Raw genomic sequence first — 23,388 nt, 5'->3', positions numbered from 1 at the left:
TACTACTACTACTACTACTACTACTACTACTACTACTACTACTACTACTACTACTATTTTTGAGTTATACATAGGTAGAATTGCTTGGGGGCCATCAAACCCTTCCTGAATGACAAAGTCACAGGGGGAATCCTGGAACTGCATAGCATATTCTAGGGAGGATGGAAGCCCCTCACTCAGATACCCCTGTATAACTCCCCATATAGAATAAAGCTTTTGCAGAGGAAAAAAAAATTGAGGTCTGGAGCTGTAAATTGACTTGTCATCCAGTTACTAAGTACAGCCTACACTTATTGACTCAGAATTCCCATGCTCCCCTATTCTGCCATGTGTAAACTGGATTTATTCCTCAAATGTTTTTATGTAGCAATCAACATCTATAAGGCATGCTGCTACGTGATGAACATATAAATATAAAAGGAAACAATTTCTGTTCTGTAAGAAAAAGCAGGTACATATACAATAATATACTAAATATGTACCACACCAACCCAACGTTTTTTTAGGTAGAAAAGGTACTAAGCAGCTGAAATTGTTGATATATGGTTCATATGAAAATAAGTGTTGGACTATTTTTTGAAGGTAATAAGTAAGTCTACCTTTAAATATCTTTGATAAAATTATCTTTATATTAAAATTATATTTTAATAAAATATATATAAAATTATATTTATATTAAAAATATCTTTGAGTACATATATTAACAAATTAAGGAAGTCAAAGATCAATGAATTGGGCATGAAAATAAAAAAAAAACTAGAAAACTAACAAATTAAAAATCAGCAGATGAAAACTAAATTAGCAATCATAAAAATTAAAGGAGAAATTTATAAAATCGAAAGTAAAAGAACTATTGAACTAATAAATAAGACCAGAAGCTGGTACTTTGAAAAAACAAATAAAATTGACAAAATATTGGTCAATCAAATTAAAAAACTAAAGAAGAAAGCCAAATTAGCAATATCAAAGATGAAAAAGGAGACCTCACCTCCAATGAAGATGAAATTAATGCAATCATTAAAAATATTTTATCCAATTATATGAAAATAAATATGAAAATCTAGACCAGTGATGGGCAATCTTTTTAAGAAAGGGTTGCAAAGGAAAGGAAATGCTTATCTGTCAGTCTGTTTCTAAGGCAACTCTATCAAAGTTTCATCGTATTGTATCCTACCCATTGTATTTGTCAGATTAGGAATAATGTCATGCCACTGGATAGAACATTTCAGGGGGCCACATCTGGCCCATGGGCCATAGCTTGCCCATCACTGATCTATATGATATGTATAAATATTTACAAAAAATGTAAATTGCCTAGATTAAGAGTAGAAGAAATAGAATACTTAAATAAATAAAAAGAAACTAAACAAAACATAAAAAAATCTCCCTAAGAAAAAATCAGCAGGGCCCAAGGGATTCACAAGTGAATTCTATCAAACATTCAAAGAACATCTAATCCCAATACTATACAAATTATTTGACATAATAAACAAAAGAAGAGTTCTACCAAATTTCTTTTATGACAAAAATATGGTACTAATCACAAAGCTAGGTAGACCAAAAACAGAGAAAGAAAATTACAGACCAATCTCACTTATGAACATAGATGCAAAAATCTTAAATAGAATACTAACAAAAAGACTTCAGCACGTGATCAAGAGGGTCATTCATTATTATCAGGGGGGATTTATACCAAGAATGCAAAATGGTTCATGTTAGGAAAACCGTCCATAAAATTGGCCATATGAACAAGCTAACACATAAAAATCACATGATTATCTCAATAGATGCTGAAAAAGCCTTAGACAAAATACAACATCCATTCTGATTGAAAACACTAGAAAGTATAGGAATAGAAGGGCCTTTCCTAAAAATAATAAACAGTATATATCTTAAACCATCAACAAGCATCATCTGCAATGGGGATAAATTAGAAGAATTCCCAATAAAATCAGGTATGAAACAAGGATGCCCATTATCTCCTCTATTATTTAACATTGTTCTAGAAACACTAGATATAACAATTAGAGAAGAAAAGGAAACTGAAGGTCTTAAAATAGGCAATTAGGAGACCAAGCTATAACTCTTTGAAGATGATATGATGGTCTACTTAAAAAAATCCAAGGAGCCAACTAAAAAGGTAGTGGAAATAATCAACAACTTTAGCAAAGTTGCAGGATACAAAATAAATGCATATAAATCATCAGCATTTCTATATATTTCCAACACATTGCAGCAGCAAGAGTTAGAAAGAGAAACACCATTTAAAATGACCCTAGACAATTTAAAATACTTAGGAATCTATCTACTGAAACAAACACAGGAGTTATACCAACACAACCACAAAACACTTTCCAAACAATTAAAAATAGATCTAAAGAACTGGAAAAAGTTTGATTGCTCATGGGTAGGTTAAGCTAAGATAATAAAAATGACCATTCTACCCAAATGAATTTACTTTTTTCGTGCCATACCTATCAAACTACCAAGAAACTTTTTTTATTGAATTAGGAAAAAAAGTATAACAAAATTCATTTGGAAGAATAAAAGACCAAAAATATTAAGGGAAATAATGAAAAAAATGAAGGAAGGTGGTCTAGCAGGATCACATCTTAAACTGTACTATAAAGCAATGGTCATCAAAACAATATGATACTGGCTAAGAGACAGAAGGGAGGATCAGTGTAAAAGATTTGGGGTAAATGATTTCAGCAAGACAGTCTCCTATAAACCCAATGAGCCCAGATTTTGGGACAAAAATCCACTATTTGACAAAAACTGCTGTGAAAATTGGAAAATTTTGGGAGAGATTAGTTTTATATCAACATCTCACACCCTATACCAAGTTAAATTCAGAGTGGGTGAATGACTTGAATATAAAGAAGGAAACTAAGAAAATTAGGCGAACACAGAATAGTATACTTGTCAGATCTCTGGGAAAGGAAAGATTTTAAAACCAAGCAAGAGTTAGAAAAAATTACAAAATGAAAAGTAAATAATTTTGATTACATTAAATTAAAAATTTTTATACAAACAAAACAAATGCAGCCAAAATTAGAAGGTAATCAACAAATTGGTAAAAAATTCTTTATAACAAAAAACTCTGACAAAGGTCTAATTACTCAAATATATAAGGAGCTAAATTAATTGTATGAAAAAATCAAGCCATTCCCCAATTGATAAATGGGCAAGAGACATGAACAATTTTCAGATAAAGAAATCAAAAGTATCAATAAGCACATGAGAAAGTGTTGTAAATCTCTTGTAATTAGAGAAATACAAATCAAAACAACTTTGAGATACAACCTCACACCTAGCAGATTGGCTAATATGACAGCAAAGGAAAGTGGTTAATGTTGGAGGGGACATGGCAAAATTGGGACATTGATACATTGCTGGCAGAGTTGTGAATTGATCTAAACATTCTAGATGGAAATTTGGAACTATGTCCAAAGGGCTTTAAAAGACTATCTGCCTTTTGATCCGGCCATACCACTTACTTGTAGAAAAATATTTATAGCCGCGCTCTTTGTGGTAGCAAAAAAATGGAAAACGAGGGTATGCCCTTCTAATGGGGAATGGCTGAAGAAATTGTGGTATCTGTTGGTGATGGAATACTACTGTGCTCAAAAGAATAATGAACTGGAGGAATTCCATGTGAACTGGAATGACCTCCAGGAATTGATGCAGAGTGAAAGGAGCAGAACCAGGAAAACCTCATACACAGAGAAAGATATACTGTGGCACAATTGAACGTAATGGGCTTTTCTACTAGCAGCAATGCAAGGATCCAGGACAATTCTGAGGGATTTATGTAAAAGAACACTGTCCACATTCAGAGGAAAAACTATGACAGTAGAAACAGAGACGAAAAACAACTGCTTGAACACATGGCTTGTTGCGGATATGATTTGGGATGTAGATTCTAAACAACCACCCCTCTGTAACTATCAACAATATGGAAATAGGTTTCAATTGATGACATGTGTAAAAAACAGTGGAAATGCACGTAGGCTGTGGGGGGTGAGGGTAGAGGGAGTTGGAGGGAAGAGTAAAAACATGAATCATGTAACCATGGAAAAATCTTTCATTACAAAATTTAAAAAATTAAAAAAAATAAGTTTGAACACAGAGGTTGAAGATGGAATGTCATATATGAGCAGCCATATTTATGTTTCAAACAAAATTTGTGGGATATACTAGGGTAAAAAATTATCTAAATTGTACATTTTCCTTTCCTACTATAAATGTCAGTGTCAAATCATGGTGAATATGTGACATTGTTCAGCTGGGTATGGTCTCCTAATTTATTTACATATATGTGCACACAAATATACACACATTTAATCATTAAATGTGATTTTTAAATAGTTGATAATTCTAACTTTTTTTGATCAAGGGACATTTGCTCTTGGGCAGCACATTGATTTTAAAACAAGACTGAAAAACTAGAGATTCAATAAAAGTGAGAGCAGGATGCTGATCATCTCATCATTACATTGTTGTTGTTTATGTTTGAAGGTACTTTTAAGAGGAATTAGTTCAATCCCAACACTTTACAGTTTGGAAAAAAACAGGTAATAAGTAACAGTACATTATATGACTTGACTGAGCTTTATTTCATAAACTATCAAAAAAGGCAACATTAAAATATTTAGCTGCCTATTGTCAGGAATAAACTGGTAGGTAACAAGAGATGCTGCATCTTCTTAAAGGTTCTTGTTTTTTTGCTGTTAAACCACTTAGTTATCAGTTGGATTTGAGATGAAGCCCTGAGTCACAGTTGGCCTAGAAAAATCATACAGAGTAACAACCCTTAGGAGACAGATTGTAAAAGCAAAAAAACCCTTTATTTAATAAGGTTTAAATGGTTTAAGGAAAGGTAAGGATAGGTAATAAAGGCTGAGGATAGAATAGATTCCCTAAATCTAACAGGGGTCTAAGCTTGTCTCAATTACCCTCTGATTCATGAGAATCTAATTCAGGAGAATTTGATTCATTCTTGGGTTTCCCCAAAGCCTTACCTACAACTCCTTTTCACTATTCTAAATCTCCAGGTCTACGTTAAATGCTCTATGCTAGTTATAATTCTTTTATATATCTTAAGTAACTGTCTCTTTAATTCTTTTAGCTCACTCCTCCAACTTCAGTTCTTTCTGGGCCAAGTCTGGGTCCTTGGCTTAGTCAGGTTTTGGCCTAGACAGGCTTCTGGTCAGGTAGATCTTACCAGACCTGCTCCACTCCACAGCCACTCACAGTGGGGAAAAAGAGAGGTCTCCTTCTTCTTATCCGTTAGTCTCCTTTTTCCAGCTATTCCCAAAGACTAAGTTATTAGACTTAAATAAGATTTGGATTTAGCAAGGTAAGGACAGGGTAAAACTGTTGGAAGGAATTTTGCCTAAAGCTCAGCTTAGAATATTGGAGAAAGCTTCCTGCAGGAGTTCTGAGGAGTTGATGTTATGGGATTCCAACTGTCAACTGGCATTCCTGGCTGTGTACCTAGCTTGAAGGAGACTAGAAACTTGGCTCTCTGGGGAAACCTGGAATCCTGAGTGACAGTTGGGAGAAGAGAAAAAGAGCATTTGGGAATCCTGAATCTGACTTTTCATGGTAACCATTTAACATCCAAAAAAACCACATCTTTTGGTTTCTACAATATCCGAGAAAGTACAGAATTGCTAGTATGGTGAGAAACATTAAAACAAGAAAACAATGTAAAAGTGGTATAATGAACAAGATGAAAGAATGTATAACTAGAAAAGAGATGTCTAGTTTAACAGCAGGAAGCAATAGATGATTCATTGTCAAGAAAAATTGAGGAAATCTCCCAGTTCATTAGATGAATTACATTGTGGCAAGCTTAAGGAAGAAAATGGATGACTGTTGAACATGATGGACCTGCAAAGGTGAGTTACATGAAAGAAATGCCCACATTAATGAGATTATAGCTCCATTGTACTACTGGAACTTTGCAGGAGTTTAGAGGCAATTATGTGGCATAGTAGAAAAGAGTACTGGGCTTTAATGAATCTTTAAAGATTCATAGGGCCTCATGAACAAGAGAATCATAGGCTAAGTCATAGAAAAGGTGAAATCTGGAAGGAATCCCTAAATGATGAACTCATAGATCCATCAAATATAATCAAAGACTGTGATTTATTTATCTATAATTATACATACTACATTTTAATGATTTATACCATGTAAGTCAACAAATATTTATTATATTCTTAATCTACTCAGAGCAATATGTTATAGCCTTGTGATAGGAAGTTGAAACAACAGGCAGTTTCTGCCTTGAAAAAGCTAACAATAAAAATAAGTAGATTAGGGCAAGGGCAGTGGAGACAGCCAGGCCTCCTTGATACCTACAAAAGATGTAGGAAGTTTCAAAAAATATAAAAACTTAGCATTGTCAAATAGCGAATTCTGCTTTTTCCCTCCTTGGAGATCTTTAAGTTGATTGGAAAGAGTGAGAATGTCTTATTTTTAATACTAATAACAACTAATCTCTATATTGTGACCTTATGAAATAGATGCTATTATTATCTCAATTGTATAAATAATGAAACTAATAAAAACAGAAGTTAAATAATTTCCCCAGTTTAATACAGTTATTAAGAATTTAGGCCAGATTTGACCTCAGATCTCCCTTACTAGAAGCCCAGCATCCTATCTACTGTGAAACAAGGCTGACAAAAATTTTGGCCACATCATTTACTACCTGACATGACTTTGAGTAAGTCACTTAAATTCTTTTGGCTGGATGCTTTTAATTTTAAAATGAAAAGGTTTAGGGGGCAGCTGGGTAGCTCAGTGGATTGAGAGCCAGGCCTAGAGACAGGAGGTCCTAGGTTCAAATATGACCTCAGACACTTCCCAGCTGTGTGACCCTGGGCAAGTCACTTGACCCCCATTACCCACCCTTATCAATCTTCCACCTATAAGTCAATACACAGAAGTTAAGGGTTTAAAATTAAAAAAAAAAGAAAAGAAAAGGTTTAATAATGTTAACCTTAAGATATCTTCCAGTTCTCAAGATCTATATATGTAGCTATGAGCTGTCATATCACCATCAAAATTGTTTATAATCATAGGTAGATAAATATCCCATATTTAGAAACCCATACATTTGTACATAAGTCTCTCTGTATGTAGGATATGTAGATAGCTTAGTGGATAGTGGGTCAAGTGTGAAGTCAGAAAGATTTTTCTTCCTGAGTTAAAATCTGGCTTCAAATATTTACTAGGTATGTGACCCTGGGCAAGGTACTTAACTCTGTTTGCCTCAGTTTTATAATCTATAAAATGAGCTGTAGAAGGAAATGGCAAACTATACCAGAATCTTTGCCAAGAGAACCCCAAAGGGATCAAGAAGAGACAGACACCACTGAAAGCCGATTAAATCACAACAATAAGGATTAATTACTGCCTTTAAAACACAAGATAAAGAAAACAAAGTTCTCTGATTCTGTCATCTTTACAAATACCTTCCAATGAATTAGTTATTTTATTTATTGTGCATGAAAAAAAATGATGCCATATATTTGTAAAGTTGCTCAAACTTGATTATTTCATATAGGTGTCTTCGTGAGAGTTTTTCCTCTCATTTTGTCAGAAGATGTTATCTGCCCTGTACTGTTCACAGGCCTTTGTTTCAAATAAGACACAACTCAGGTCTTAGGGACAGGTCTGTGATGATTTTGCTCATGGGTTTTCCATTTTGTGCATTCTTTAGTTATTCTGAGTTAATGACAAGAAGTGTAGAAGTAACAAAGTATAAAAGTTCCAACTAAATAAGTCTAATAAATTCCTGGAAATCCAGGTATTCTCTGATTTGTGAGTTTTTGGTAACAAGTTATCAGTAGGAAGGTGTTTGGGGAAAATATGTGTTCAGCTGAGGAGAAATCTGAAATAGGGAAACTGAATAGGAAGATTTTGCAATAATAGAGGTCAAAAAAGAAGGTCTTAATGAGGCATTTGGATAATGTGTATGGTGTTTTTGCTTAGTAATGATCAACAGTCATCATTGTTTTTAATTTCTGATTCCTTTATATTTGTGCAATTCATTTGAAATTTAGCCATGGGGGCCGGGGGGAGGGAGGGGAGCAGCTGAGTAGCTTAGTGGATTGAGAGTCAGGCCTAGATTTGGGAGGTCCTAGGTTCAAATCTGACCTCAGACGCTTCCCAGCTTTGTGACCCTGGGCAAGTCACTTGACCCCCATTGTCCACCCTTACCACTCTTGTGCCAATATATAGAAGTTAAGGGTTTAAAAAAAATGTAGCCACGGATAGATTAGCATTATTGCATCTAAACATGTCTCTTAAAAAGGAACAATTAATCAATAAATATTTATTAAACATCTATTATGTGCCAGATATTTTACTAAGCCTTCAAAAAAAAGAGGGAAAAGGAACTCATTTAGAATGCTTAGCAATATTGCAAAGTTTGACATCATCTGAAAGATATTATGTGCAAACATGAATATTTGAAGGCCATTACTAGGTATTGGGAATCCCCTTTCCATTTGATTATTATACTATAACCTATTTTTCACCTTCTTTTTCACTGATAAACATCTTTGACATCTGTCGCCTTTTATTCTTATCTTAGCTTTATCTTAATATTTAGAGGATAATCAGACAATATTTTCTCAGTTACTATAGCCTTGAAGAAATATAACAGCTTATCATAAGCCTGTGGATACTTTTGTGTAGAAGAATCTGAAAATGACCTTTTTTTCTTTACTTTACAATGGGTTGCTTTTTTGTAGTTAAAAATAAGGAGCAGGACTTTTATTCTTTTCAGTTCTGAGCCAGTTCTGCCACTGAAAGATGTGGTCTTCCCCAAAATATTATTTGTGAAAATATTCCAATTCTTTTGTGTCTTCTTCAAGGATGCTCTTGATATGTATATAGATTATTCTCAATAAGATTCCAAAGTGGTAGGAAAAGGAGGCATATAGGATATTTAGTATTGATCTATTGTTAGTCCCATTCTCTAGTGTTTAGGATAAATATTGGGAAAGACAATGGACCTGTGATTTCACTGGTACATGGTAGTCTATGTGAGATTCATATTGCAGAGAAGTGAAGGACAACTTTAAATCTAGGTCTTCCTGGCACTAAGGCCAGCTCTCTACTTAATACATTATACTGGCTGTTTTATGTGAGTGTCAAGTTCTAAAAACCCCCTGAGATAGTTGGTCACATTTCAGGTATTTTTCATTTTACGTATGAGGAAACTGAGATCAAGATAAGCTAAATAACATGTTCAAGGTCATAAAGTAAAAATTATCTAAGATGAGATGTGATCAAATACACTACTCTATGTGCTATGCCACCCTTAGTATGTTCGTTTTATCTTATAGCTTAATTGCCAGGCTTAATCCCTTAACTTTTACCCTCCCCCCTGTTTGAAAAAGGAATACCATGCATGATCTTCTGCCATTCTCTTCTGTAAGATTCTAAATATTCTGTTATTTCTCAAAAGTGTCGTAGTATCTAGTGTGTGAAAGTTGATTTTTAAGGGACCACTTACATACTATACTCAAAAGTAGCCTTCTTGACCAGTAACAGTTGAAGATAAAGATTTCCAGTGTAAAAATCCATCTGCCCTTGGGAACAGGAGGATTAAGAGAACACAGGAAAATGGCACTCTTTTAAGATTAAATGCTTCCCTAATTAGATTAGTCTTTTCTAGGGTGTCAAGAATTTGGTATCAGACTTCACCACAAGATGGCGAATAGCTGCATTCTGAAAATATTAAAGGATCCAAAATACAATTCTAATATTCATGTGATACAAATGTGATTTGCTCAAATATATCTGATTCAATCAGAGGGGAAGTGACTACAATTATTTATATTTATGGAAGATAAAGAGGATTTTCTATGTTTAAGATAGCATGTCCTTGAAGAGTTCAAATCTTAAAAAATAAGATGTATGTTTTTAGCTTAGTATATCACACTTCTTTAGTGTTTTTCAGTCTTTTAATGTATTTTCTTTAAGATAACTATATGTTCTCACAGATTTGTGGGGAAAGTGCTATCATGAGCTAAGTTATTTTATTATTATCATCATTTTTGTAATAATTTTATTATTATAAAATATTATATTATTAAATCATTGTTGTATTTATCTAGCTTTGAAAATTTTCAGATGTCTGAGGATGTGAATGACTTTGTGGTTGTGATTGTTTAGTAGTATCCTACTCTTTGAGACTCTGTCTGCAGTAGCACATCAGTACTCTCCATAGGATTTTCTTAGCAGATATTGGAGTGGCCTGTCATTTTTTTTTCAGTAGGAAAATAGCAAAGAAGTAAATAATTATGAGATTTCTAATTACTATTAATTAGAAATTAGATGAAATTACCAAAAATGATTTCAATGAAGTATAAAAACTAATTGGAACTAAAAGACTACATCTGGATACCATAAGAAGCTACTCAGAGAATGTAATTGCCCTTATTGGGATTATCCAAAATAGTTAAAGACTCTCAGCTACCTGAAATAGTTATTAACCTAATCTTGTGGTAAATTAATGAGGACTACATCTTTAGCCATTCCTAATAGTCACTGCCATTGATATTATTAGAATGTTCCTAACATTATATCTTGTTTATCTCGATCTTGTAGAATTAAAAGCCCTTGAACCTAGTAAGAGGAAACCAAAACAAAAGGTCAAGAATATCAAATGAATTCATGAAAAAAAATATAAAGAAATATAGTCTAGCAATACAAGATTTTGAACTACATCATGAATCCATAATTGTTAAAACTGTCTTGTACTGGCTAAGAAATAGAAAAGTGTATCAGTGGAGAACAAATATACAGCAAACAGTTATAAAAGATTATAAAAATCATGGGTTTGACAAATATAAAGATACAAGTTTTGGAAATAAGAATTCACTATTTGATAAAAAATGCTAGGAAAACTGGGAAAGATATGTGGCAGAAATATAGATACATACCAGTATGTTACAACATTTACCAAAATAAGATGAAAATGGCTGAATGACCTAGGTATAAAGGGAGTTATAAGCAAATTAGAAGAACAGGAAACATTACCTATCAGATTTATGAAAAGGAAAATAATTTCTCATTAAGGAAGAGATAGAAAGCATTGTGAGATATAAAATTGATAATTCTGAATACTTTAAATTGAATGTTTTACTCAAATGAAACTAATATAGAGATGATTAGAAGAAAAGAAGTAAAGTGGGAAGAAAATATAGATGGTTTCTTGGAAAGAGGTCTCATATTGCAAATATATAGAGAACATTTAAAAATATTTAAGAATATGAGCCATTCTCTAATTGATAAATGGCTAAAAGCTAAGAAGAGATAGTTTTTAGATGAAGAAAACAAAGCTGTACATGACTATATGAAAAAATGCTCTAAATCATTATTGGAGAAAATAACTAAGTTATCATCTCATACCTATCAAGTTGGCTAAAATGATACAAGAGCAAAAGCACTAATGTTGGATGATGTGGGGAAAGAGGGAAGCTACTACTCTTGGTGAAACTGTGAACTGATCCAATCATTTTGTTTTATTATCTTTTTATTTTAATAACAAATTTCCTCATAACTTTTCTGAAATTATTTGATCCAAATGTCTCCCTCCCTTCTCATCAGAAAGAGAACTGATTAATAAAAATATGTAAGACATTATATGTACACACTCATATATATTATATTTTTGTCAAATGATGTCTTTCTAATGGGGGGAGAGAGTTAAACTAGGTATTTAAATGAAAAGAAGAAAGTTGTTGGGGTTTTCCTCCTTAAGGAAAAGAAATTATTAAAACTCAGTCTGAAGTTACCAACTATGGTGAGGTTTGAAAATTAATACAAGTGGCTGAAGGCTTATCTTATTTTAATAATTTCACTTAAATACTAAATTCTAGAACAATTTTGGAAATTTTGTCCCTTAGGCAGTGAATATCCAAGTAGAGTTTTAAACAACTTTGTGGCATATTCCTTGTAATTGAATAAATAAAAGAATGTAGTTTAAAAACAACAGAAACATGGAAGGAAGAATTATTTCCCTTCCTATCTAGCAACAGTAAGGATGAATCCTTGTTTTGGTTTTCTCTTACTAAGTTCAAGGGCTCTAAATTGTACAAGACTAAGATAACCAATGTTATGAATATTCTAATTAATCTAAATGGTCCTGACTATTAGGTGGTAATACTGGTAGAGAGTAGTGTGCCCAATAATTGGAACTAAAAGACTCAATTTGGAAACCATGAGAAGTCACAAAGAGAATGTAATTGCTTTTATTGGGATTATTCAAAATAGTTAAAGGCTCTCACTACCTGAGATAGTTATTAAGCTAATCTCATGGTAGATAAATAAGGGCTACATCTTTAGCCATTCCTTAGGCATATATGCCCTTGGATTTTAAGCATTTTTCAAAATCAGCAAAGAAGAGATAATATTTCAATAATTATTATATTATTTTTGTTTATAATTAATAGTAATGAAATCCTCATGGCCAGATGGATTCACAAGTGAATTCTATCAAACATTCAAAGAACAACTAATGCCAATATTATAAAAACTCTTTGACAATATAAGTAAAGAAGGAGTTTTACCAAATTATGGCACAAATATGGTACTGATTCCAAAACCAAGCAGACTGAAAACAGAGAAAGAAAATTATGGACCAATCTCCTTAATGAACATATATGCAAAAATCTTAAACAGAATACTAGCAAAAAGACTCCAGCAAGTTATCACGAGGGCCATTCACTATGGTCAGGTAGGATTTATACAAAGAATACAAAGATGGTTTAATATTAGAAAACTATCCATATAATTGACCATATCAACAACCAAACCAAGAGAAATCACATGATTATCTCAATGGATGCAGAAAAAGCCTTTGACAAAATACAACACTCATTGTATTATAACATCCTATTGAAAAACATTAGAAAGTATAGAGAAAGATAGGTCTTTCTTGAAAATAATAAACAGTATATATTTGAAACCATCAGCAAGCACCATCTGCAATGGTGATAAATAAGAAGCATTCCCAATAATATCAGGAGTGAAGCAAGGACGCCCACTATCACGTCTATTATTTAACATTGTAGTAGAAATGTTAGCAGTACCAATTAGAGAAGAAAAAGGAATTGAGATTAAATTAGGCAAAGAGGAGACTAAACTCTCATTCTTTGCAGATGATAAGATGGTCTACTTAATGAATCGTAGAGAATCAACTAAAAAGTTAGTGGAAATAATCTACAACTTTAGCAAAGTTGCAGGATACAAAATAAACCCATGTAAACCATCATTTCTATATATTTCCAACACAACTCAGCAGCAAGAGTTAGAAAGAGAATTCCATTTAAAAAATCACGTACATAATATAAAACATTTTGGAATCTACATTCCAAGACAAACAAAGGAATTATATGAACACAACACAAAACACTTTCCATACAATTAAAACAAGATCTAAATAATTGGAAAAACACAAATTGCTCATAGGTAAAACAAGCTAATGTATTAAAAATGACAATCCTACCCAAATTACTTTACTTACTTAGTGCCATACCTATCAAACTACCAAGAAACTTTTTTTGCTGACTGAAAAAAAAATTATAACAAAATTTATTTGGGAGAACAAAAGATCAAGAATATCCAGGGAACTAATGAAAAAAATGTGAAGGATGGGGGACTAGCTACCAAGTCTTCAACTGTACAGTGATCATCAAAACAATATGCTGCTGACTAAGAGACAGAAGGGAGGATCAATAGAATAGACTTGGGGTAAATGACCTCAGCAAGACAGTGTATAAGAAACTCAGAGATCCCAGCTTTCAGGGAAAAACCCACTATTTGACAAAAACTGCTGGGAAAATTGGAAAACAGTATAGGAGAGATTAGGTTTAGATCAATGTCTCACACCACACACCAAAGTAAATTCAGAATGGGTGAAAGACTTAAATATAAAGAAGGAAATTATAAGTAAATTATGTGAACATAGAATAGTATGTCTGTCAGAAAAGAGATATTTTAAGACCATGTAAGAAATAGAGAATATTACAAAATGTAAAATGAAAAAAATTTATTCAATTAAATTAAAAAGAGTTTGTACAAATTAAACAAATGCAACCAAAATTAGAAGGCAAGCAACAAATTGGGGAATAATCATTATAACAAAAACCTCTGAAAAAGGTCTAATTACTCAAATTTACAAGGAGCTAACTCAATTTTAAAATCAAGCCATCCCCAATTTAAAAATGGGCAAAGAATATGGATAGGCAATTTTCAGATAAAGAAAACAAAACTATATAAATAAGTACATAAAATTGTCTTCTGAATTTCTTATAATTAGAGAATGCAAATGAAAACAATTCTAAGGCACCACCTCACACCTAGCAGATTGGCTAACATGACAGCAAATGAAATTAATCAATGTTGGAGTGGACACTAATGCATTGCTGGTGGAGTTGTGAATTGATCCAACCATTCTGGAAGGCAATTTGTAACTATGCCCAAAGGGTTTTTTTTAAACCCTTGTACTTCGGTGTATTGTCTCATAGGTGGAAGATTGGTAAGGGTGGGCAATGGGGGTCAAGTGACTTGCCCAGGGTCACACAGCTGGGAAGTGGCTGAGGCCGGGTTTGAACCTAGGACCTCCTGTCTCTAGGCCTGACTCTCACTCCACTGAGCTACCCAGCTTCCCCTGCCCAAAGGGTTTTAAAACACTACTTACCCTTTGATCCAGCCATACCACTGCTGGGTTTGTACCCCAGAGAGATCATAGGGAACAATACGTGTACAAAAATATTTATAGCAATGCTCTTTGTGGTAGCAAAAAGTTGGAAATGAGGGGATGCCCTTTGACTGGCAGTGCATATTTGGCCCTGAGGAGAGAGCTGGAGGAGAGAGTCACCTGCTCATAGACTTAGACTCTCTTCCCCTCTATCATAACATTCATTGACTGGCTCTCCAAATTCTTATACTGGAGAATGGCTGAACAAGTTGTGATAACAGTTGGTGATAGAATACTACATAATACACTGGATAAATTCCATGTGAAGTGGAACAAGCTCCAGGAATTGATGAAAAGTGAAAGGAGCAGAACCAGGAGAACATTGTACTTAGGGACTGATACACTGTGGCACAATTGAATGTAATGGACTTCTCTACTAGCAGTGCAATGATCCAGGACAATTCTGAGGGACTTAGGAGAAAGAATGCTGTCCACACACAGAAAAAGAACTGTGGGAGTAGAAACAAAGAAGAAAAACAGCTACTTGATCACATGGTTCGATGGGGATATGATGGGGGAAATGGATTCTAATTGATTACTCTATTACAAATATTAATATATGGAAATAGGTTTTGATCAGTAACACATGTAAAACCCAGAAGAATTGCTCATTGGCTATGGGAGGAGGGTGAGAGAAGAGGAGGGAAAGAACATGAATCATGTAACCATAGAAAAAAATCCTGAAGTAATTAATTGATTAATTAAATTTTAATAAAGAAAAAATCAAATTAACAAAAAATAATAATAATGACTAGATTTTTGGTACTTTGTGGTATATTAGTATTATCAAGTCATTTATATGTTGCTTCAGAGTTTGTAAAAAAGTACTTCATATACTTAAATATCTTGAGCTTTAGAACAACCATGTGGACAAGGTAGCTATTAAGACTAGATAGTTGATGGTATAAAAAGACATATAATCCTTAATATCTTTCTATAGTGGATGAGTAATTTTGTTTCATTATAAATGGATACATGTAAAGTAAATATTTGTTTGTGATAAGCTTTAGGGATTTAAATGTTGGGTAGGAGAAATAATAAATCTATCTATGGGTAATATCTGTACGAGTTGTAATAAAATTTTGCCATTTTATAAAAAATAATTTCCATATATGTTATATAAAGGACTATAAGGAGATTTTAAATCTTTAGGAAAGGCATTATAATATTGGTATTAGCAATTTAAACATTTTATTTGTAGATATTGAATGAGAGAAAATAAATTGATCAATGTTTCCAATGAAAACATTTGTCTAAAGAACTATTTCTTACTCTTGTCAGTATTCTATTATTATTGCTACCAAACTTCTGACTACTTGGATAAAGGTTTTTATTTCCAAGGAAACTACTGACATCAATGGAATTTAATGAATATATAAAGGAATTATGGCTTATAATTTACGTGTGAAAAAATGTATAACTCTACCTTTGAAAGCAAATGGGAGGGAAAATCCATAAATTTAAATTTAGTAACTTTTGAATTTATTGTTATATTTGCCACATATATATGTGTGTGTGTGTATGCTTCTGTATAATCATCCTCTGATTTTGAATAACAAAGACTTGATAAGCTCATAGTCACATAGATAATAAAATCAGTAATCAATTTTTATTATGGTTTAATGTCTGTTAAAGATAATTTTCTGGGGCAGCTGGGTAGCTCAGTGGAGTGAGAGTCAGGCCTAGAGACAGGAGGTCCTAGGTTCAAACCCGGCCTCAGCCACTTCCCAGCTGGGTAACCCTGGGCCGGTCACTTGATCCCCATTGCCCACCCTTACCACTCTTCCACCTATGAGACAATACACCGAAAGTACAAGGGTTTAAAAAAAAAAAAGATAATTTTCTTCTTCCTAGTCCATCAAAAATTAGCACACAATTTTATGGCTTCTTTTTCACAAAATGAAGACAGATAGAAAATCATTTATTAACTATTTGTTATGTGAAATCTAAACTTTTTCATTGCTTATACTGAATTATGGTTGAGAATTAGCTTTATATTTATGACGCAATTTGTTTTTTCTTTTCCTAAGTAAATTTCTCAAGTAAACATTTGAAATAATTTTACTTAAGATGAAAATAATTTGACAGCCATATCTAGGAAACTATTGGTTATCTAAGAAACTAAAGAACAGTGGGGTGGATATTTTTAAAGGGTTTAATACAATTATCAATATTATTTGTATTTAAAACTGATTTAGGAGCTTAGGGGAAAAATTGGCATGCTATTCATGATTTTTAACTAATATTAAAAGAATCTTGAGTAATTTTGTATAACTGACAAATGATGATGGTGAGGCTGGTCCACAAAACACCTGTGTGACTTTGGGTAACTCATTTAACTTTTCTTACCTTCTGGTTCTTCAAGTATAAAATTGGGGAGTTGAACTATATGGCCTCTGAGATCCCTTCTCAAACTACATCTATGATTTTATGATTCATTTGGGACTTCTTTTTAACTCTCATTTGTTTGATATCTGACTGTAGGTGATAATATTGTTTAATATCTTCTTCACTAAGTGCGGTCAACTCCAATTTTTTATACCTTAGCAATGAAAAATTTTATTAGATATGATGTCATTTAATTTTTCAATCCAGAATCAATATTGAAATAATATAATAGAAGCTTGAATTTTTGATTACCTAACCTGTTAGGCATATGGCCCAGTCTTTGCTGAGTCCACACTATTCTAACAATAGCAGAAATTTGTGATCTTTTATATTAATCTCAATGCCCTGGGTCTGTTTTCTCATTAATAAAATGGGGGAACTACATTTGAAGGAATCTCAGAGTTGTACCTTCTCTAACATTCTGATTCTATGAGTCCTAAGAGAAGGTATAGTATAATGCCTTCCAAGAGCATCGACTTAAATCTTATTTCTACTGTATTCTAGATCTGTGATTCTTTGCAAGTCACTTCAATTAATCTAATTCAACTTTATAATACAATAGTGTTGTTTTTACTGAGATCTCAGTCCAGTGAAATACCTAAATCATTTGCAGCTTAACTTTTGGCTAGCCTTACCTCTTCCTGAAAATAATGCATTGGTTTTTTGAAGGTAAATATAATATTTTGCATTTATAGCTCTTACCTTACTCAACTCATTGTTATAGCATATCAAGATCTTTTTTACACTCTAATTATCAGGGAATGTGTTAGCTAACCTTCCTACTTTGTGTCATTTTTAAATTTGGAAGGTATTCTATTTATGAACCTTTTTGATTAATCAAATATTTATTAGGTGCTTACTATGTACCAGACATTGTGCTAAGTGATACTGAAATAAGTCAGTATTAGTAAAAGTCATTCCCCACCTAATGGAGGTCACATTATAACTGATAACACAACATGTATATAACTAGACACATGTATAATAATACAGAATAGATGGAATTTAATCTCAGAGGAGATAGCACTAGCATCTTCAGGGACCAGAGCCTAGGAAGATGCTCTTGCAGATGATGGGAATTGAAGGAAGCCAGGGAGGCTGCATGGCTGACATTTAAAGAACATTCCAAGCATATGGAGAGCCAGTGAAAAGACACAGAATTGATACATGGACTAGTACTATATGTCAATTACATCAAGAAGAAATACATAGAGGGTAGTAAGATACAAGAAGATTGGGTAAATGGGAAGGAACAAGGTGGTGGAGAGCTTTTCTGCATGTAATAGTCACTGTAGTTAACTGAGTAGGGATACATGGTTATTCACATTAGTGTAAGGGCTGAGCTTTTTTTAAAAAAAAGATTTTAGCATTTAAGAGCAGAATGGATTAGAAAGTAGAAAGACTTGAGTCAGGGAACCACAAGGGTATTTTAATAGTCTAGGCAAGAGGTAATAAAGCCCTAAATTATTCCAAATATGTGATAACCCTACTTATAGATGCCAGAAAGTTGTCAGTGGCTTGTCACAGCAGATTTTGATCTCTTCCAGATCATCCACTCCGAATTTAATCTCTTTTATTTTTCTTTTATGTTTCTGTTTCTTTAGCTGAAGTGATCCACCTCCTACTCTGGGCTTTCTTCTATAGTGTGCCATAATGACACTGCTGTTCTCATTCAAGATTCTCCTAAGCCTCTACTTTATGCAAATACCCTTTCCAGCATAAATATTTAGAATGAGGATACAAGTCTTTTTTTAGTTTTTTGTACTTTCCAAATATTTTTAAATTTCAGAACTATTATTTTTTACTAGTAAGTCGAGGTAAAAAAACAATTTATCCCAACACAAGTCATAAAGGTACAGTTTAAACAAATAAATTTTGAAATTGGAGAATAAGCAAAAGTATAATCCATCACTATTTGGCTTGCCCTTCTAGGAGCTTAAAACTTATTCTGAATGACAACCAAGAATAAGTACATTTGCTTTTCATTTTTTAGTTTGACTTAGAAGATGGATAGATTTTTGTTTATTCTTCATTTCCAAAATCCAAGTTTAAATAGTTTCTTGATGTCTGGTGTGCAGATAAAAAGCAAACCAAATTGAAAGGCAATCTTTAAAGAGTGATTCTACAGTGATAGAAGGCTGATAGATGTACCTATAATGTGTCCTCTATCACTTAGTTGTAAATTTTGAGCTTTGAAAAGTCATAGTTATACAAGTCCAATGATATTCAAAAAGACTTAGAAAGTTCAAATATAAGTGTTTTTTATTATGTACCACTAATGGCTTATAGGTAAAAAGAATTTGTTAGCTAAGTAACAATCAGCTTGTCTGAAGATAATTTATGAATTTTTAAATTATCTTCCCCTTTTGGGACTACATTAGGGCTTCAGTAGTTAGCTGGTTTTAATGTTTATACTAACAAAACATAAAGAGTTTAGTAAATTGAGTGTTGAAGGCAGCCCCGGGTAGAAGTTTTCTAAGAGGAAAGATGAATATATTAGCAAAACATTCCATATCCCTGTGCCATTCATCAAGAATCATTCACGATTAATAAAGCATTTAATGGATAATTGTGATAGTTATGATGCTGGTTATTATAATAAAGGCAGGCAAATACAGATGGAAAGGATTCTACAATGGGTGGTACCAAAAAGGCTTGATTGATTCCTATTGTTCCTCAATCCAAGAACATGTCTGAATTGTTCAGAGGGTACAGAAAGTTATATTTAATTACAACTTCATTTTTCATTATTCAAAGTTAGTGCCCTGTTAGCAATATAAAAGAAATGAAATGAATCTTATATTCATATAATCAATAAATCAATAAAATGACAAACTAAGTACAATGTGACTTGGACAAGTTTTTTTCAAAGAAAAGAAATCATCACTTTAGTAAAATGTTAATATTTATCATATTTTGATAGCTATGCAAAATAAAATAAAAACTAGATATCATTGAGTCATTACTAAGGAATTCCATTTGAAAATTCTTATATGATGTGAAAATGAACATTAGAATAACCAAAAGACTATTACTGACAAGGGAATCTGAGAGAAATACTTATTTTTTATATGTACTTAAACACGGAGGGATAATTCTGAAAACTTTCTCTAGGCAATTCTTTAATAGCTTTCAGGAGTAAAGAGGGTAGCTGAGTATTTTCTTTAGGTAGAATTTGCCTACACCTATTATTTACAAATCCTCTAAAAGCACTATATTGTTCTTTAATCATTTTTTGTCTTATCTGACCCTTCTTGACTCCTTTGGGTGTCTTAATGGTACAAATACTGGAATGATTTGCTTTTTCCTTCTTCATCTCATTTTAGAGATGAGAAAACTCAAACAGGGGTTAAGGGACTTGGCCAGTATCATACAGTGAGTGTCTGTGACCAAATTTGAACTCACCTCTTCCTGACTCCAGACTCAGTAATCTTCCCACTGCCCCTCATAACTACTCATAAAAGGGCTCTCTTGCCTTCTATCTTTGCTATTCATCTTTACATAGCAAAAATCAGCTTTGCTGTCAAGTAAATACTGATAACAGGAAAAAAAAGAATGAGTTGAAATGTCAATGTGTTTCAGTTAAAGCACATAAAAGATAGTAAAAATTAAATGATAAAGATGCCTTCTTATCAATATTGTCAAAGTAAGATGTATTTGATCTAATTGTTACTATCTTCAGAAATAGCATTTGATATGAATATCCTATTACTTATGAGTATACCTGGGCTTTGCTAACATAATTTATATAGGTTAGCATCTTAGTGAAATGCATTAGTTCATCAATAAAATATTTAAAGGGTTTCTGGACTTAAAAAAAAAGGAATGTGTTGTAAATGTTTCTTGCCTACAGTGTGGTGGTTCTAAAATAGAAACAACCAGAATTCAATCAAATTAATACATACAAATAGCAAAATCATTATTAATTTGAAGCTAACATCTTATCTCTTGTTCCCACCTCCATTCATGGAGACAGCTTTACTATAAGATATTTGGGTTACTGTATTTTTTTCATCATGTCTGAAGTTTATTTCACTTAACATGCCGGAGGCACAGAAAAGCAGCACAGGGGAAAGTGAAAATGATCTCATTTCTAAGTTAATCACTGAGAAATAGCAGATAAGTTTTGAATTTTTAAGCTTAACCCATTTTTAATGACAAAACACTTGAAAAAGGAATTTTATTAGTGTGGTGGTAATCCAAGTTGTGGAAATTCCCTCTACCAACTCAACTCAGAACTTGCACGGCAACTTATAGAATTTCCTAGAGCAAAAAAGCTAAATGGCTTGCTCATGGTCACAACATAGGCAATATGTGTCAGAGTTGAGACATGACCCAAGTTTTCCTAGATGTGAGGCTAGACTTCTTTCCACTTTCCCACATTGTTTCTTGGGAGAGAAAAATGCTCAACATTTGGCCATAATTTCACACAATATCTTAGGTAAATAGTTGATACAGTGTCTGGCAAATCATAAAAAAAAACCTTCTTACCTTTGGGGCTCTGGCATGTTTCCCACATCTGGCATCCTTGACAAGGCTGAGATCTAAGAGTTCAGTCTCCTGCAAGACAAAAGAGCAATTTGTAAACATCCTCAGAGGGGGAAAACTGTTTCAATACTTTTTTAAAATATTGTCTTCATCAACTAGCTGTATATAGATGGTTTTGTTTTCTGAGTATGCGTTTTCTTTTAGTCTTTTTCCTTTCTTATATAAGACTACAGGTAAACCAACAAAACTCAAAACTGATGAACTGTTTAGATTGTGTTGAAGGTTAATTCAAAACCTTTTTTTCTATATAAAATCCACTGTTGAAGTCTCATATATATGGCCCACCAATTACCACTTTATTGAAAAAATCCAGTGATTTTTTCCATACCACCTTCCTTACCTTTTGGAAACATGTAAGCTTTAAGTAAGGAGCTGATTACTCTCTACTTTTAGCTATTCTTTCCTTCTTGGGTTCCCCATATTTTACCCTTATCCCCTCACCTTTTTTCTATTTATATACTTTTTGGCTATAGACCCCATTGATGCTCTCTACTATCACCTCAGTGCAAATGATTGCAGAATTATAAATAACCCTGATCTCTCTCAAACTCTAAAACCTCACAATAACCCTGGAAATAAATTACAATTTCTATCCCCATATTTGAGGCAAGAAAACTGAAGTATACCAAGATAAAGTAATTTGCTAAAGGTTACATAGCCAATAAGTATTTCAAACTGAATTTGAATTCAAGTCTTCTCGACTCCAGGTCCAGCATTTTGACCACTGTGCCACCTAATGAATCTATTTTTTTAATTACTACTTGGGATGGATATTTGGACCTAAACTAAACACATTCAAAACAGATATTATTTTTTTTCTTTTAAATGCTCTTCCTTCTTTGTACTTCACTATTTATATCAGTAATATCAACATTTACTCAGTCTTCCACATTCTGAATCTTGGAGGTGACCCTGACTCTTGCTCTATTTCAAATGGCCAAAATCCAAATGGCATTACCTTCATAGTATATTTATTGCCATCCTCTCCTTTCTATCTCCACTGTCACTACACTAATCTAGCCTATCTTTATCTAATCTATTATGCCAGCTACCTAACCAGTTTTCCTATTTCTTTTCCCTTCCCTCTCTGAATTATCCCTCAACATCTCTGCTACAGTAATCTTCCTACCATGAATATCTGGGCATGACACTGCCCTACTCAAAACCTCTCAATGGCTCCATATTATTTATCAGTCAATTAGTTCACCTACTATGTGCCAGGAATGTTGCTGTTAGAATACAAGGAAACTCAAAAGATATTTCTTGCCCTTGGGGAGCTATAATGGGAGAGTGAAGAAGGAAACAAATGTGTATAAGCACACTATCTTTGAAAGAAATATGAAATCATTAATATAGAGAAAGCCCTAAAATTAAGGATTGAAAAAATCTTCCTGTAGAAGATACAATTTTAGTTGATTTTTGAAGGGATCCAGTGATGCAAAGAAGCAGATACGAGGAAGGAGAACGTTTCATGCATTAAAGACAGCCAGAAAAAATGGAATTCAAACTACTTTTTAGCCCTGACATTAAAGGCAATTATCTTATGCCATTAAACATGTCATCTAGCCATATTTTCACTGGCTGTATACATGCCTAAATTCCAGTCAGTCTGTACTACTTTACATACATATATATATATATATGTATATATATATATA

The 23,388-nt window shown here is 33.0% G+C and overlaps 1 protein-coding gene across 1 annotated transcript in view; it reads right to left on the bottom strand.

Moving 5' to 3' along the window:
- The window catches only part of PLCB1 (phospholipase C beta 1), an 821,547-nt gene that overhangs the window by 511,236 nt on the left and 286,923 nt on the right, over positions 1-23,388 (bottom strand). Inside the window, exon 3 of the mRNA XM_044659490.1 lies at positions 21,674-21,742. Coding sequence (XP_044515425.1) covers positions 21,674-21,742 — 69 coding nt within the window. The remainder of the gene's footprint in view (positions 1-21,673; positions 21,743-23,388) is intronic.

Source organism: Gracilinanus agilis, chromosome 2, assembly GCF_016433145.1.
Source record: "Gracilinanus agilis isolate LMUSP501 chromosome 2, AgileGrace, whole genome shotgun sequence".
Classification (NCBI taxonomy): domain Eukaryota; kingdom Metazoa; phylum Chordata; class Mammalia; order Didelphimorphia; family Didelphidae; genus Gracilinanus; species Gracilinanus agilis.
Note: the sequence above shows the minus strand (reverse complement) of the source record. Positions and strands in the feature narration are given on the sequence as shown.